General features: G+C 39.7%; 1 protein-coding gene across 1 annotated transcript in view; it reads right to left on the minus strand.

Annotated features, from left to right (window-relative positions):
• Positions 1-4,213, minus strand: part of LOC109844375 (probable folate-biopterin transporter 2) — a 10,753-nt gene extending 6,540 nt beyond the window's left edge. Inside the window, exon 1 of the mRNA XM_020413410.1 lies at positions 3,372-4,213. Coding sequence (XP_020268999.1) covers positions 3,372-3,762 — 391 coding nt within the window. The 5' untranslated portion in view covers positions 3,763-4,213. The remainder of the gene's footprint in view (positions 1-3,371) is intronic.

Raw genomic sequence — 19,434 nt, forward strand, 5'->3', positions numbered from 1 at the left:
CTTTATCGCTTCCAATTGAAGAATGAGACATCAATTAGTAATCACATGAACCACTACACGAAGCTTCTTATAGATTTGACGAATATAGATGTTATTATTGAAGATGAGGACAAAACATTGCTATTGTTGAGTTCCTTGCCCGACGAGGAATATGAGACGTTTGTCCTTACTCTTATTAATGGGAAGACATCTCTTTCATATAGTGAGGTCACCGCTGCATTAGTGAATTACCAACTCAGGAAGAAGGACAAGGAGATTTCTATTGAGCCGGTAGCGGGGGCATTGGTTGCAAGAGCAAAGGGTCCAAACCGACGTAGAAGGTCACAGTCTAGAGGGGCACATCTTAGAATTTGTAGGAATCAGTATGCTTTTTGTAAAGAAGATGGACATTGGAAAGCTGAATGCCCAAAGTTAAATGATCAAGCCGGGAAGAATAAGGGAAAAGTTATTCAAGCTTCAGAGGTGAATGTTGTCAAGGCTAGTGGTAACGATTCAGATTCAGATTCTTCGGGCTACTCATTATCTGCACTGTCGTCAGTTTGTGTTGCCTACTCTACAGAGTGGATGTTGGACTCGGATGCTACATACCACATTTGTCCTAGGAGAGATTGGTTCTCCAACTTTCAGGAGTTAGAAAGAGGGGATTTCGTGCTCATGGGTAATGATCATGAATGCCCTATTGGTGGTATTGACACTGTTCGGATCAGGATGAATGACGGAGTGATTCGGGAGTTTGTTTGAGTGAGGTTCGTTCCTCAGTTGAAGAAGAACATCATTTCACTTGGAGCTTTGGAGACAGACTATAGGGTGACCTTGACGGATGCACGTTTGAATGTTACATTTGGGTCCATGATTGTGATGAAGGGCGTCAGAAGAAGTAACTTATACTATTTACTTAGGAGCACGGTGATTGATAGAGCTCTGACGACTTCATTGGATTTGGCTAGATTGTGACGTAGTTTGGTGCTAGGGTATTTGATTGGTGATGCCGTGCATAGGTTGTTGAGGAGTGCTTTGACCTGCAGATGGAAATCCTTTGAGCACATTAGGATGAGCAAGATCGTGGTGGAGTTTGACACTTCTATCCATCGAGCGAGGGGTCTTTTAGGAGGTGTTCAGTCAGGCATTTGAGAGCCTTCTAAGGAGGCATCATTGGAAGGTAATCGTTTTGTAATTTTCACAGTTAGTGATTGTTCTAGGCATCATTGGGTCGCGACCAGTTCCCGTTGGTGTAAAGTCCTAAAAGTCAACAACAATTAGAAGAAGTGTATTGACAGAAATGTAACTCATTGTTTTAGCTTTGGTAGGGGTCCTTTCTTGCGTTTGTGCCGAGCTCATGGCAACTTGAAACATTTTATTGATGTCGAGACTTTGGGGCGACGAGATGAGATGACAGTTTCGATGGGTCGTTCCTTTCTGGAGGAGGATCGGCGTCGGTTGTCGAGCATTGGTTCTGGTTCTGGAGTTTCGACATATTTAGGTCATCTTAGTCATAGGTCGCCGACTGCTGCATTAGGAGTTATTGGATCTGGTGGAGCTGCTTCAGATTTTGATTGGCGTCGGATATTTGGTTACCCAGCATTTGGTCACATCGAGGATGTGAGATTTGATCTGATTGTGCGTTTGGGATTCAGAGGCTCATTTGATTATCGTTTGAGAGCTTCTGATTTTGTTCTGAGCAGGAATGTCACTTTTGACTCTCAGCAGATAGAGTGTTGATCAGGTCATTTGGATATCACAGTAGGTGGAGGGTGATGCTACTTTACGTTGGGTGAAACTTATTCCACATATTCCAGATCATACTGCGTCATTTAGGATTCCAGCTGAGGTGGCACAGGTTGGGGATTATTTGATTTCGGATGCAGATGATGGATTGGTTTTGGATTCGATTGCAGCTGATGGACATGATTTGGATACGGCCATTGGTTCACCTCAGATGAAGGTGTTTAATTTGTATCAGTTTGGGACTGCTATCAGTTGCAGATCCGTTGACGATATCGGGGAAGAGTTGCAGACTTTTCTATTTGTTTGAGAGTCTTTGGAGACCGTTGGGTGAACTACGTGAATGCTTGATTCATTGGACAAGAGAATACGTAGGCAGTTTTAATGATGCAACCGATTTGGTGAGTAGACATCGACGTTTGGGTGAGTGTTCGCACTCCCGTTTGGGTCTCGACTTGTGTGGATGGAATCCGTTATCATGAGTCCGTTGCCATGGCGTACTGGATGCAACAAGTGAGGCATTTGGCTTGGTTGGTGTCGGCTCAGTTTTGGTAGAAACTTCACCGAGGTGGAGAATTGAAGAAACCATAAAGAATTTCGAAGAACAGGTTTTTTGGGACACAAGGATCTGTTTTGGAGCTGCGCGGTCGACCGCGGCGCAAGGCCAGTCGACTGCGAACGTGCACAGGCTCAAGTATGAGTCTGGATTTGGCGCGATCGACCGTCGCGGTCGATCGCTAGACCCTGTAATGTATTTTTGGGCTCTGTCGTTTGTCGCGGTTGATCGCCAGACCCTATAGGAGTGTTTCCAGGTTCTGTCGTTGGTCGCGATTGATCGTGGCGGTCGACCGCGTAGCGGGTCAGTCCCATGTTTGGTTTCCTATTCTTATTGGGTTTTGGTGTTTGTATAAATACCAATATACGTTTCTAGGGTTTCTAAGGCAAGAGTTTGGGATATTTGGAGCACAGAAAAGAGGTATTTTCTGAGCTATTTGATTAGGGTTTATTTAAAGAGATTAAGAGCTTTGTTAGTGAGATTAGTTTGTTCCTTCGAGTGATTTGTAATCTCAAGTTGTACTCTTCTTCTCTATTAGTGAAAACTCATCCCCTTCTTGCCTCGTGGACGTAGGCAATTACCGAACCACGTTAAAAATTGATGTTTTGTTTGTGCATTGACATTGGTTGGTTTTGACCCTTTTTGATTGGCGTTTGGTTTGGTTCCACGACACGGGGTTGTTTTTGCCCAACAGTAACTGGCAATAGCACTGGACCCCCATAACCCCCACTACATAACCAATAACTTCCATTGTTTTAAGTTCAAAATTTATGTAAAGCTAGAGGTTAGCAAACCACAAAATGTAAAGTTCTTCATACAAAATGCGCTAGTAGTTCAAACTAGACAAATAAACAATTCTAATAAACAAATAAGTAGAACAAGAACCACAACAAAAAATGCGCTAGAGGTTAGCAAACCACGGGATGGTGAGCGTTAAATTTAGATTGTAGCATAATCGCCTACTAAATAATAGTAACGGTTGAGATTAAAAATAGTAGTCTCTCCACTACTCTTTTTTGTAGCGGAGAGGATCCAAATTCCTCTCCAAAGCCCTGCTCTCTACTCTGAAAAAGGAAACAAACTCAAAACTTGCCTGAAAAAAGAAAATACGGGCGCCTTCGATATCCGGCCATGGGAAGAACGTCAGTGAGAAGCCCCCAAATCGGCTTCACGATCCAAGGAATGTTAGTAATCCCCTGGTAGACCTGGGCCTGTGATGGCTGCTTCAATTGAACATCTTTCCAATAGTAATCTGCTGCAACCCTCCACACCGACCAACCCACGCCCTGGCTGACTCCGTAGATAATGAAAACCCCGAAAACAAAGCTCCAATGCAGCTCCTTCACTAGCATCGTGAACCAAACAAGGGGCGACGAGAGGAAAGATTTAAAGCTTCTCTCTTCCTCCGAGGTTTCTTTCTCCGCTGAATCCTCACCTCCTGTAAGCTCCGTGGCCTCATTTTCTTCGCCGTCGTGGGGCCCCATTTACAAAACTCGCAGTACGGGTTTCTCTGGTCAGCTCAGAAATCCTCAGAGGGATCGAAACTTTTGCAGGAAGGAGAGGTTTTTCATAGGTTTTAGACGGAATGAGCCGGTACCCATCTGCTAGAATGATGCCAAGCTGCTTCCTTTTTCAAATGGGTCTCCCTAATAAGCTCCAATTTAAACAGGGATTCAGAAAAGACGAGAACTTGCCAAGACGGTGGATCTTCGGACGGAGAAATTTATGATATGGGTCTCCCAAATAAACATCAAAAAATCTTAATGGGGGAGCAAAAAAAAAAGGATCTTTAGATTTTGCGAGTCTCTATTTCAACCGATAAACACTGATTCAGAGGAAAATAAAACACAAGCAAAAGGGAAGATTTGAAGGAGAAGAAAAGGGGAATCCTAGATCGTAGTAGATTTGAGAGGACCAGCTGAGGAGAAGAATTGACCTTTGATTTTATGCAATTTTATAGCAAATGCACACGTGGAGGAAGGCCATTGGTGGGTATATCTGCGGGGCACGTGCTCTAGTTCTGTCTGGTTGTTTTTGCTCGTGTCCTAATTAGAGGAGGATTTAGTTCTTTAATAAGAGGGGGGCAAAAAAACAATTAGAAGGCTTTGGTTAATAAATGGGAGAGGAGAAAAAAATGGGAAGGCTTTGATTTTAGCTCCGTTTTTGGCTTTGGCTTTGCAGTAAATTGCTGCAATAGCAAGGTGGGTTTTTTTATTATTATTTACAGCTAGGCTTCGTAAAATAATAATAGTATTTTTTTTTTAATCATCAATAAATACGCTTCAAACCATAAGATTTTTAAAAGGCTATATATTGCAGATAACTCCCCTCATCCGTACAAGTGGTAATAAATGAGTTGAAGGGAGTTACCTGCTACTAGAGGTGTAGGTATAACTACTCTCCATCAAAATAGATTTGTTTCTTACACTTCTCCCTCAATCTAGGGTACTTTTAAGAACAAATTTTCAAAATCGACCCCTTTGGATTTTTAATTGCAAAAAACAACCTATTTCAGTTTTATTTATAAAAACCGACCCAGTTGGTTGAAACTGGGTCGGTTTTTGAAATTTTTTCTTCCAAACTTCACGGGAGTTCAACTCCCGTGAAGTTTTGTTATGAGAAAAACTTCACGGGAGTTCAACTCCCGTGAAGTTTTCCAAAAAAATTTAAAAAAACCGACCTGTTTTCAGCTAAATAGGTCGATTTTTGTAAATATTTTCAAAACCGGTCGTTTTTTGTAATTAAAAACCCAAAAGGGTCGGTTTTGAAAATTTGTCCGTACTTTTAAAGGAGGAGAATATTCTCTTCTAATGATTCTCTCTTAAAAATCCCTCTATCCCTTAATTATTCATATTTAGTATTTTAATTTTACAGATTAGTATTTAATTAAATATATGGTTTATTTATAAATGAATGAATAATTAAACATTAATAACTAAAAATAATTAATTAATTAATTTAAATTAAGAAATTACCTTATATAATCATTAAATTAATTAATCATATTAAAATTTAACAAATAATTAATTTATATAAATCATGTTAAAAGTTAAATATTATTTTAAATTTAAATTCATATTATTTTAATATTAGTTTCATTTAACAATAATATCTCAACGATCACATCTCAACGGTCGTATTATAATGTTTATATTTCTTCGATCATATATGAATGGTCATATTTGAATTAACTATACATTAACTCAATTATTTTATTTTGAATTAACTATACATAAACTAAATTTGATTAACTATACATTAACTCTATTAAAAACATTAATATAAAACTATAAGGGGAAGATTAAGGGACTTTAACCTTCCCCTTAATTTGGGGAGAGAGTTGTGGGGTTTGGGGTGAAGGGGCATTTTTTCCGGCTGGTTGGAGCGGCTTCCCATGTCTCTTAATTAAGCTAAGGGGCTGGATTTTTCGGGCTCATTAGGGGTGGCTCGTACTAAATCCTTCAAATCATTCTTGTTTAAATCATTATTCCTCTTTCCCTTTCCTCCAAAATAAACCCAAATTTGAGAGCTAGAGAGAGGTATGGGACAAGGGGGGGTTAATAGATGGCATGTTAATTAGGAATCATTAGAGTATAAAAGATAGGATAAACTGCACATTGACCCCATATCGTATCACGAATTTGAACTTACTGCTTTCAAAGTGTTCGCTCTTCTTCGATATCATGATCTCGGCATCATGCTCTGACCTCATATTAATGGTGCTTTGTGCCAAACTCAGATTCCTCACTTAATTATTCTGTGGACTCTTAAAAAGATTCGTCAGCCCACAAGCATCATCTAACAAAAACCTACTGATCTAATTTGTATTAACTATATATGCACATATCGATCGAGCTAATATTATCCATTTCCAACTCAATTTTCAACCGGCACTGATCAGTTTTGCAGCAAATATGCACGAAATCGATCACATCTCAAGCTATAGGAAGGTTAGGTTAATGCTTTTCGTATCCATGATTTATACACACGCAATAAACTCATATGCAGATCAGATCACACTTAGAAGTTGCTCTGGTGCGTATATGTTAATAACTCGTAAGTTCTTATAGAAACCCTGCTCCAAGTTGGGAAACAAAATAAATCCTGCTAATTAGCAGCATGCTCTAGTGAAAGTATCCAGTTAATTGGCAAAATGAACTAGGCCTACTAGTCAATGCCACGATTTTTAGCCATTTTTAATCGTTTCGACCCATTGACAAATAATTTTATAGTCCAAACCCATGATTTTTAGCCATATTTAATCGCTTTGACTCGTTGAAAAATAAATTCATGAAGTCTAAAATTCATGATGTCATGAATTATAAACCATAGTCTCTTGCCATTAATTTTAGTCATTTCGACCCATTGAAAAATTATTTATCACCCACCAAAATTCACGATTTCATGAACTGTACCCACAATTTTTTTGCTATTTTTAATCGTTTCGATCCGTTGACAAATAATTTCACGGCAACCAAAATACATAATTTCATGAGCTATAATCCATGATTTCTTGCCATTTTTAGTCGTTTTGACTTATTGGCAAATATATACATGAAGTTTAAAATTCATGACGTCATGAGCTATAACCCATAATCTCTTGTCATTAATCATTTCAACCCACTGGCAAATTATTTCGTGCCCACCAAAATTTATGATTTTGTAAACTATAATTGATAATCTTTGGCCATTTTTAGATATTTCGACCTGTTGCCAAGCGGTAGCCAAATTTCATAATTTCATAAGTTATAACCTATAATTTTTTATCATTTTTATTTGTATCGATCCGCTGGCAAATAATTCTGTGGAGGCGAAAATTCATGATTTCATGAGCTATAACCCATGATTTTTGACTATTTTAGCTGCTTTGATCCGTTATCAAATAATTTCGCGGAGACCAAAACTCATGATTTCATGAGTTGTAACCCCACGATTTTTTGTCATTTTCAATCGTTTCGACCCATCGTTAAATAATTTCGCAGTGGCCAAAATGGAGTTTCTCACATTTGTAATCCTCTTTTAATATGACGAGTAACAAACACGATGATTCATATTATACACTTAATAAGATTGTAGACAACTATTCTAGATACTTGATAAGAAAAATATGACCACTAACAAATGCCACATATGAAATAACTTGTCATTCTCCTTAGAGTCAGTTTAACTAGTTTGTGTAGTTTCTCTCATTTGTAATCATCTTTTAATATAACGAGTAACAAATACGACGACTCGCATGTTATAAAATTCATGAGATTGTAAACAAGTGCTCTCGATACTTGATACTTATTATTAAATACGACAACTAATAAATACGACATATGAAATGTGTCGTCTTTCTCCTTTGAGTCAATCTATATAGTTTCTCACATTTGTAATCATCTTTTAATTTACCTGATCTATATAGTTTGTCACATTTGTAATCATCTTTTAATACTACGAGTAACAAATACGACGACTCACATATTATCAAATATGATGACTTATATATTTTCAAATACGTCAACTAAGACATAACGCAGCTCAAGTTAATGAGATTATATAAAACTTCTCTAGATACTTGATACAACTATAGTTTCTCACATTGGTAATCCTCTGTTTATAGGAGTAACAAATACGACTTCCATATTATAAAATTAATGAGATTGTTGACAACTACTCTAGAGATTCGATAACTAGTATATTATTAAATATGACAACTAACAAATACGACACATGAAATGCCTTGTCATTCTCTTTTGAGTCAATTTACCTAGTCTATGCAGTTTCTCAAATTTATAATCCTCTTTTAATACTACGAGTCTACGAGTAACAAATACGATGACTAGTATATGATAAAATTAATGAGATAGTAGAAACTACACTAGATATTTGATACGAATAATGTTGACATATTAGTATAAGTTAAGGGTCTTATTTGTAAAAGTGTTTGTAGGGCCTATATAAGCCCATGCTATCTCATCTATGGAATTAGGGTTTTCATTCAATTTGATATCAGAGCAAACCCTAGCCGTACCTCCGCCCCTCCCGCAGCGCCGTCAAACTCCACCCCCTAATGCGCCCGCCCTCTTGTTGCAGGAAACCCGACGAACCCCCTCTCTCTGTTTTCGGGGCGAACCCCCAGCCCCGACCCCCTCTCTTGCTCCCTGCGGCCTGACCCCTTACCCTCGACGGCGAACCCCCCCGACCTGAACCCCCCTTCAGCAGCCCTCCGACTACTCACACCCGACGAACCCCCCCCGACTAATCTGATGAGCGAGGTCCGAACTCCCCCCCTCAGACCGGCGAAAACCCTCAGACCCCACCCCCCTCCGCCAAGCCCGAACCCCCCCCTTCCTTCGCTATAACGAACCCCACACCCAGCCAAAACTCTTGTCGACCCCGCATCCCCTTGCTGCCACCATGTGAACTAGGTTTGGCATGGATTCCCTCGACTCAGTCCTCGAACTGATGACAGGAAGAGTATATATCTCACGGCGATGAGATATATCACTGTTTTTTATTCTTGTTTCCTCTGAGAAACGAGAATTTGTTTGAGATCTTACTCTTGTTGTGCAGCAGAGGTGCTGCCGAAATTTTCACTGCACACAACAAGGGTCGGAAGAGAAGGTGAACAGGTGTTGGGTCTGAAGCTTGATCAATGGAGGAAATTGTCAAGAAGTTGAACCCCGCGGAGGTGTCAACTTTGATGAAGCTGATGAAGTTGTCGGCTGGTGAGAGCGCGACAAAACCATCCAAGAAGTTGGAGCTTCCTACCATAGATCTGAAGCTTGATGGACCGGGTACTTACCTGAGCTGGTCACGGCGGGTGAGATACACCCTTGCAGGGAGGAACCTGGAGGGTTATCTGACAGGAGAGGCGATAAAGCCGGATGAGGACTCGGAAGGAAGAGATAAGTGGAAGTCCACTCATATGTTGGTGTATATCTGGCTCCTCAACTCATTGGTCCAGTCGATCGCCGCCACAGTTGATGGCATTGAGAAGGTGAAGGACGTCTGGGAGAAGTTGAGGAGGACCTATGATGGAGTAGGGAATAACCTGTGGGTGTTCCAGATTAAGGGAGAAATCGACGCCACAGTCCAGGGAGAGCGGACTGTACAGGAGTATGCCATAGAGCTGGAGCGCCTGTGGCTAGATTATGATCACTTCTCACCTCGGGCGAGCTGCAAGGACCGGGGATGTAAAGAGCGTGAGGCCTTTCTACAGGAGAGGACTATGGTGTTTCTCAAGGGATTGACATCAGAGTTTGCTCAGCGAATTGCATTGCTGCTAGCTCAGCCAAAGATTCCCACGCTTGAGGAGGCTGTCTCGGCCATGATCCAGGAGGAGACTCGCATTAGGCTGCAGGTGGGGACAGGTGGACTTCCTGTGGTGAAGTCAGCACTGGCAGCCTCTAGCAACACTGGATCCAGGGGAAAGACTCGGCAGTGCTACAACTGCGGTGAGGTGGGCCATCTAAGGCATGCCTGCACCAAACCACCTAGGGAAGGAGATTCGGGTGGACGTTGACAGTTCGGAGGTCGTGGTCATGACCGTGGGGGTCGACGAGGTGGAAGAGGAATAGACAACCGTGCGAATCTGATGCTAGCAGAGGGAGAGGAAGAAGCTGAGGTGGTCTTTACTGAGGAAGATCGTGCGCTCCTGACGATACTCAGGAGGAAGCAGAAAGTAGCGGGGGTGGAGACAGGAGGAGTGGAACTAAGGAGGCATCCACTTCATTCTTCGCCGGAGGCAACACTGCTACCTATGCTCATCCGACCAAAGGTACTGATGATAAACATGCTCTTGCTTCTATGTCTCCCGACAGATCATCAGAATGGATAGTCGACTCCGGTGCGTCTCGACATGTGACAGGTAATGCTAGTGAGTTATCATCATATACTCACCTAGCATCGCCTGATAGTATTCAAACAGCTGATGGTACATTTTAGCCAGTGGTTGGTAAGGGTACAGTCGATTGTACATGTTCTGTAACTTTGTCCAATGTTTTGCATGCTCCCTCCTTTCCAGTCAATCTTTTATCCATTAGTGCTATCATTCTCCAACTAAAATACATTGTTTCTTTTGATATTCCCAAGGTGATTTTCTAGGAGAAGGGGACAGGACGGAGACTTAGGACTGGCACATGGCGTAGTGGACTGTGGTATCTGGATCGTGAAGGTCTGGATTCAGCGTTGGTGTCAGTCGTAGAGAAAGCAGGAGTAGGATCTAAAATGAGTGCTGAGAGTGAGTTAATGCTTCATCGCCAGCGTTTGGGATACTCATCATTTAGTGTTTTAGGTAGATTGTATCCATCTTTAATTGAGAAATCAAATAAACAGAAACTTGTGTGTGATGCATGTGAGTTTGGAAAGCTTACTAGAAGCTCTTATGTTAGTTCTGGTCATAGAAGCTCTCAGGCATTTGACTTGGTACATTCAGATGTTTGGGGGCCTTATTCCACAAGTTCTATGAATGGATACAAGTATTTTGTTACATTTATTGATTGTTTCTCTCGTGTTACTTGGTTATACCTAATGAAAAATAAGAGTGAAGTGTTTGGGTGCTTCCAAAACTTTCATAGGAATGTTCAGACCCAATACGGAGCAGTGGTGAAGGTATTAAGGTCGGATAATGGGACAAAGTATACCAACAGAGCGCTTGAAGAATATTTGTTAGCTCAGGGAATACAGCACCAGACAACATGTCCATACACACCGGCTCAGAATGGGGTAGCGGAAAGGAAGAACAGATATCTTTTAGAGGTTGCTAGAAGCATGATGATCTCTATGAATGTCCCAGAAATATTGTGGGGGCAAGCAGTATTGACCGCAACAGCGCTAATCAACAGAATGCCCTCGAGAGTGCTGGATTGGAAGTCTCCGTGTGAGACGTTGAAGGGAGATAATGGTGGGATTATTCCACTTAAAGTGTTTGGCTGTGTGTGCTTTGTGAAGGACAACAGGCCATCCGTCGGGAAGCTTGCCCCTAGAGCTGTGAAGTGCATCTTTGTGGGATATTCTGCTACTCAAAAGGGATATGTTTGCTGGAGCCCAGTGGAGAAAAGGTTGTTTGTGAGCATGGATGTGCACTTTCGAGAACTCGAGCCATATTACACCCGGAAGTTAACTTCATCCGTTGGTAACTCGCCCAATACTAGAAGTATGAGGCGAGAGGAGGAGAATGGTGAGAGATCGGTGAACAATGTGGAGAAATCAATTTCTGTATCGATTCCTTGGGAGGAAGAATTGGTTGAGGAGGAGTAGGAGAATGAAGAAGAAAAAAAAAATGAGACAAGAGGTGTTAGGCCCACGGTTCAGGGGGAGCTACTAACCTATAGTAGGAAGGGGAAGCAAATTACAGGAACAGTACCTACAGTGCCACTAGTGCTGCCAAGTCTCTTGCCAACGCCTGCCCCGACTCCTGAGACACCTACACCACCACCAGATTCATCCCAAGGTGGTAACATTCCTCTCCCTACTCCCACACTAATATCAGTACGGAGGACTACTCGTAGTAATGCGGAAAATCCTCCCGATAGATATGGATGGGATCTTGCCCAGTTTGTATCATATTCCAACATTCATCCTGCACATGGAGCATTCATTGCATCATTGGACTCTGTTACTGTACCTAACAATTGGCAGGTTGCTAAGAAGGACCCAAAATGGAAAACGGTGATGCACGAAGAGCTAGGGGCTCTTGAGAAGAACCGCACTTGGGAGTTAGTAAAACTACCAAAAGGAAAGAGAGCGGTTGGATGCAAGTGGATCTTCACTGTGAAACAGAATCCAGATGGACATGTAGAGCATTATAAGGCTCGTCTTGTGGTGTAGGCTGTCTAAAAATCACTACAGATAGTTTATCTCCATCAGACACTAATGATGGAAGTTACAATCTGACGACTTCCAGAAGGCTACAATTTAAAGACTTTCACGTAGAAGGTTACAATCTGACAACCTTTACAACAACTAATGAAAGCTCTAATTCAACAGCATTCACAATCAACATCGGGAGTTACAATCTGATGACTCTCATATTTTATGATGACTCTCATATTTTTAAAGAGCCAAGACGAAGGTTACAAGGTGACGATCTTTGCAACGCTCTAGCGAAAGAGACTACAAATTGACGGTCCCTTCATATTAAAACACAGATATCTCTCAAACCGTAAGGAATTTGGCAAAACTGACGGAGCAAACCGAACCCTATGGGGTGGGTTTGGTCGGCTCCGTCTCCGATTTTTATATATAATTCGTCCAATTTCGACTTACGGTTTGAAAGTTATGACCTGTTCTTCGCAGCAAGTTATGTTCTAAAGTCCGTCTGCAAGACTGGACTTCGTCAGAACATCGGACTTAGCCTAAAGCTCGCCGAGCCCACCTAAGGCTCACCTCTTCATCCAAGATTCAAAACGCAGAGGTCGTGCCCGCGTTCTAAATTCAAAACGCAGAGGTCGTGGCTGCGTTCCAGACTCAAAACGCAGAGGCCGTGCTCGCGTTCTAAACTCAAAACGCAGAGGTCGTGGCTATATTCCGAAGCCAAAACACAGAGTTCATCTCTGTGTTCCAACTCTGCGTCTCAGGTCCAAAACGCAGAGTTCATCTCTGCGTCCCAACTCTGCGTCTCAGGTCAAAAACGCAGAGTTCATCTCTGTGTTCCAACTCTGCGTCTCAGGTCCAAAACGCAGAGTTCATCTCTGCATCCCAACTCTGCGTTTCAGATTTACAACGCATCGCGGCCTGTGCGTTCAGCCACCCAAAATAGGCCCAACTCTGCGTTTTTAGTCTAAAACGCAAAGTTCGGGCCCAGAACGCCCAGATTGGCGTTTTGACTCGTTCAAAGCACGAACTGAACGGTTTCAAAACCGTTTTCTCCACGATTTGGGGAGCTGTTTAAGGGGGGACGGTTACACCCCACTCAGCCCCATTTAGGAGCAAATTAAGGGGGGGCAGTTACACCCCTACATCCCCTATAAATAGTGGAAAACTCAACTGAGTTCAGATCCTCTTTTGGCTGGCTTTTTTGGCATCAAAGGCAGCAAAGGGGGAGATCTTGGAGCATCATAGATTGAGAGATAGGCATTCATCCTTTGGAGCATTCCTTGAAGCCTTCGGCTTTGGCTTGAGAACTGATTCTCGGTTCAAATCAACTCTTTTTTAAGAGTTTTCAACTCGTCCTGAGTTTCAAACTTGCTACACAAGTTCTCCACAACGTCAAATCGTGAGGAGAAGACCATGTTCCAGTGAATCAAGATGTTCGGATCGTCAACGGAGAGCAAACTCGACGCGAGCATTCGAGGGAGGCACTCCATCGCCACCGTGAAGAATCCAGAATTAAACAAAGGGGAGAATCCAGATCATTCTCCTCTCTTTTGTAATCAGGAAATCCAATTGTAATCGAGATTGAGAGAGTTGTAATCATTCTTTTTCTAAGCAGTTAGAGAGAATAAATCAAATACGATTCTTTCATTATTTCTTTACTACAAATTTTCCACAAACATGTGGCGAAAGGGTATAGCCAGACGTATGGAATCGACTATGATGAGACCTTTGCACCAGTAGCGAAGATGAGCACTGTTCGGACCTTGATCTCTCTGGCAGTAAATGGTGGATGGAAGCTACACCAACTAGATGTGAAGAATGCATTCCTTCATGGAGATCTGGTGGAAGAGGTATACATGGAAATACCACCAGGATTCGACACAGATCAGACAGTAAGCAAAGTCTGCAGATTGAAGAAGTCTCTCTATGGCCTGAAGCAGTCTCCACGTGCTTGGTTCGACAGATTCAGGCGAGCTATGATAGGTATAGGATACCAGCAGATTAACGCCGATCATACCGTGTTCTTTCGACGGAGTGAAGGTCACATCACCATGCTTGGATACCAGCAGATTAACGCCGATCATACCGTGTTCTTTCGACGGAGTGAAGGTCACATCACCATGCTTGCAGTATATGTGGATGATATGATTATTACAGGGGATGATGAGAAGGAGATTGCCCAACTCAAAGTGAGACCGGGTAAGGAATTCGAGGTGAAAGATCTTGGCTTGCTTCGATACTTTCTTGGAATAGAGATAGATCGAGGAGCGGAGGGGATCATCCTATCCCAGAGAAAGTATGCATTGGATCTTCTCAAAGAGACAAGGATGTTAGGGTGCAAACCTGCAACTACACCGATCGATCAGAAGTTCAAGCTAGGTGCTGAAGCTGGAGAACCAGTTGATCGTGACAGATACCAAAGGCTGGTGTGCAGGTTGATCTATCTGAGTCACACACATCCCGATATCTCTTTTGCAGTGAGCGTGGTGAGTCGCTACATGCACGATCCAAGGAATGGTCATATGGATGCAGTGTACTAGATTCTGAGGTATTTGAAGAGTGCCCTCGGAAAATGGCTGATATTCAGAAAAAATAAACATATGAGTATTGAGGGTTACTGTGACTCGGATTGGGCTAGCTGTGTTGATGACAGGAGGTCCACCTCAGGATACTGTATCTTTGTAGGAGGTAACTTGGTCTCGTGGAAGAGCAAGAAGCAGTCAGTGGTGGCGAAATCAACAACTGAAGCAGAGTATAGAGCTATGGCCTTGGGAGTTGCGGAGTTGTTGTGGTTGAAGAGTATGCTGGTGGAGCTGAAGCTGGATCAAGGAGCAAAGATGAAACTGTGGTGTGATAACAAGTCAGCCATCAGTATCGTCAATAACCCAGTGCAACATGATAGAACCAAACACATCGAGATCGATAGGTTCTTCATCAAAGAGAAGTTGGACAGTGGACTATTGGAGTTAAGTCATGTTTCAACTAAAGACCAGGCAGCAGATTGTCTAACTAAAGAACTTAGCTCAATAGATATGATTAGAGGATGTGACAAGATGGGCTTAGTGGATATCTTTCGCCCATCTTAAGGAGGAGTGTTGACATATTAGTATAAGTTAAGGGTCTTATTTGTAAAAGTAATTGTAGGGACTATATAAGCCCATGCTATCTCATCTATGGAATTAGGGTTTTCATTCAATTAATAGTATATTATTAAATACTACAAGAAACAAATACGACATATGAAATACTTGTCATTCTCCTTTCAGTCCATTCCCTTGTCTATGCACTTTCTCACATTTGTAATCCTCTTTTAATATGAGTAACAAACACGACATATGAAATGACTTGTAATTCTCCTTTGAGTCAATTTACCTATTCTATGAATTTTCTCACATTTGTAATCCTTATTTGATACAAGTAAAATATAACACGACTAACATATTATAAAATTAATGAGATTGCAGACAACTGCTGTAAATATTTGATACAGCAACTAATATATTATTAAATACGACAACTAACAAATACTATATATAAAATGACTTGTCAGTCTCCTTTCAGTCAACTTATCTTGTTTACGCAGTTTCTCACATTTATAATCCTCTTCTAATACAAGTAACAAAGACGATGGCTCGCATATTATCAAATACGATGATTTTTATAGTTTCAGATACGTCAACTAAGACATACCCCAGCTAAAGTTAATGAGATTGTAGAGAGCTACTCAAAATATTTGATACGATAACTAATATATTATTAAATCCAACAACTAACAAATAAGACATGAAATGATTTGTCATTCTCGTTTGAATCAATTTACCTAGTCTATGCAGTTTCTCACATTTGTAATCCTCTTTTAATACAACAACTAACAAGTACGACGACTCACATATTATAAAAACAATTTCCCTAAATATTTGATACGATAACTAATATTTTATAACTAGTATTTTATTAAATACAACCTCTAACAAATTCGACAGGTCATATATTATTACATACGACAACTTAGATATATCCAAGTGAAAATAATAGAGGCAAAACAACTAGCATCTTATTAAATACAACCACTAACAAATACGACAAATCATATATTATTATACACAACAACTTAGATATATCCAAGTGAAAGAAGTAGAGGAGATGAAACACATCTACTATTCAAGATTTCGTAAGCTATGTAACCCACTATTTTTTTACCATTTTTAATCATTTTGACCCATCAAATAATTTCGTGGTTACCAAAATTCATAATTTCATGAGCTACGACCCACGTTTTTTGACTATTTTTAGTCATTTTGACTAATTAGCAAATAATTTCGCAGTAGCCAAAATTTATGATTTCATGAGCTATAACCCACGATTTTTGACCATTTTGTCGTTTCGACCCATTGATAAATAATTTCACGTAGGCTAAAATTCATGATTTTATGAAATATAATCCACGATTTTAGCTATTTTTAGTCGTTTTGACCAGTTGAAAAATAATTTCGCCAAAACTAAAATTCGATATTTCGTGAGCTAGAACCCACGATTTTCTAGCCATTTTTAGTCATTGCGAGCTGTTGGCAAACAATTTCACAAAAGCAAAAATTAAAAACTTTATGAGCTGTAACAATGATTCTTAGGCATTGTTAGTTGTTTCAACATGTTGTCAAATAATTTCATGGAGGCCAAAATAAAAGATTTCATGAGCTATAACTATGATTTTTAGTCATTTCGAGCTATTGGCAAACAATTTCACAAAGACAAAAATTAAAAATTTTATGAGCTGTAACTATGATTTTTAGGCATTGTTAGTTGTTTCGACATGTTGTCAAATAATTTCACGGAGGCCAAAACAAAAGATTTCATGAGCTATAGCCACGGTTTTTTACCATTTCTAGTCGCTTCAATCTATTGGCAAATAATTTTGCGACGATCAAAGTTCACGATTTCAAAAGATAACCCACGATTTTTTATCATTTTTGTCATTTCCACCCATTGGTAAATAATTTTGCAAATGCTAAAATTTACGATTTCATGAGCTATAATCAATGATTTTTAGTCTAGTCCAAAATCCACAATATGGTGAGTTATAACCCACAATTTTGTGCCATTTTAGTCATTTCGACCCGTTGCCAAATAATTTCGCATTGTGCAAAAATCACTGTTTTATAAGCTATAATCCACGATATTTGGCCATTTTAGCCATTTCGACACGTTATATAATTTCACAGTTGCTAAACTTCATTACTTTATTAGCTATGACCCATAATTTTTATTATTTTTAGTCATTTTGATCCACTGGCAAATAATTTTGTGGAGTCCAAAATTCACGATTTCGTGAGTTATAACCTACAATTTTTTGTTGTTTTTAGCCATTTCGACCTATTGGAAAATAACTTCGCAGTGGTCAAATTTTACAAGTATATGGGCTAACCCACAATTTTGGCCATTTTTAGTCATTTCGACTTGAAATTTTACAAGTATATGGGCTAACCCACAATTTTGGCCATTTTTAGTCGTTTCGACTTGTTGATAAATAATTTCGCGAATGCCAAAATTAACAATTTTATGAGCAATAACTCACGATTTTTGGTCATTTTTAGTCGTTTTGACCCATTGGATTCATGAAGGCAAAAATTCACGATTTCATGAGCTATATAACCTACGATTTTTTTGTTATTTCTATGCCTAGTGATCCATTGATAAATAATTTCGTAAAGGCTAAAGTTCAAGATTTTATGAACTATAACTCATACTTTTTGGTTATCTTCAGTCGTTTCGACCTATTGGCAAATAGTTTTATGGAGGCAAAAATTTACGATTTCATAAGTTATATAACCCATGATTTTTTGTCATTGTTAACTGATTCGACCCATTGGTGCATAATTTCGCGGAGACAAAAAATCACGATTTCGTGAGCTATAACCCACGATGTTTTACCATTTATAGTCGTTTCGACCTATTGACAAATAATTTTGCGACTATCAAAGTTCACGATTTCATAAGCTAACCCATGATTTTTTTATCATTTTTGTCATTTTCACCCATTGGTAAATAATTTTGCAAATGCCAAAATTTACGATTTCATGAGCTATAATCAAAGATTTTTAGTCTAGTCCAAAATCCTCAATTTGGTGAGCTATAACCCACAATTTTTTGTCATTTTAGTCATTTCGAGCCGTTGCCAAATAATTTTGCATTGTCCAAAAATCACTGTTTTATAAGCTATAATCCACGTTATTTGGCCATTTTTAACCATTTCGACCCGTTATATAATTTCACAGGTTCTAAACTTCATTACTTCATTAGCTATGACCCACAATTTTTTTTATCATTTGTAGTCATTTTGATCAACTGGCAAATAATTTTGTGGAGTCGAAAATTCACGATTTCATGATTTATAATCTACAATTTTTGTTGTTTTTAGCTATTTCGACCTATTGGAAAATAACTTCCTAGTGGTCAAATTTTACAAGTATTGGGCTAACCCATAATTTTGGCTATTTTCAGTCGTTTCGACCTGTTGATAAATAATTTCGTAAATGTCAAAATTAACAATTTTATGAGTAATAACTCACGACTTTTTTGCCATTTTTAGTCGTTTTGACCCATTAGATTCATGGAGGCCAAAAATCACGATTTCATGAGCTACATAACCTGCGATTTTTTGTTATTTCTATTCCTAGTGATCGATTGATAAATAATTTGGCAAAGGCTAAAATTCAAGATTTCATAAACTATAACTCATACAATTTGGTTATCTTCATTCATTTTGACCTATTGACAAATAGTTTTATGGAGGCAAAAATTTACGATTTCATAAGTTATATAACCCATGATTTTTTGTCATTGTTATTTGATTCGACCCATTGGCACATAATTCCACAGAGACCAAAAATCACGATTTCGTGAGCTATAACCCACGATTTTACCATTTCTAGTCGCTTCGACCTGTTGGCAAATAGTTTTGCGACGATAAAAGTTCACGATTTCATAAGCTAACCCATGATTTTTATCATTTTTGTCATTTCCACCCATTGGTAAATAATTTTACAAATGCCAAAATTTACGATTTCATGAGCTATAATCAATGATTTTTATTCTAGTCCAAAATCCACAATTTGGTGAACTATAACCCACAATTTTGTGCCATTTTAGTCATTTCGATCCGTTGCCAAATAATTTCGCATTGTGCAAAAATCAATGTTTTATAAGCTATAATCCACGATATTTGGCCATTTTTAGCCATTTCGACATGTTATATAATTTCACAGTTGCTACACTTCATTACTTTATTAGCTATGACCCACAATTTTTATCATTTTTAGTCATTTTGATCCACCGGCAAATAATTTTGTGGAGTC

Source organism: Asparagus officinalis, chromosome 1 (genome assembly GCF_001876935.1).
Source record: "Asparagus officinalis chromosome 1, Aspof.V1, whole genome shotgun sequence".
In the NCBI taxonomy this organism is placed as follows: Eukaryota; Viridiplantae; Streptophyta; class Magnoliopsida; order Asparagales; family Asparagaceae; genus Asparagus; species Asparagus officinalis.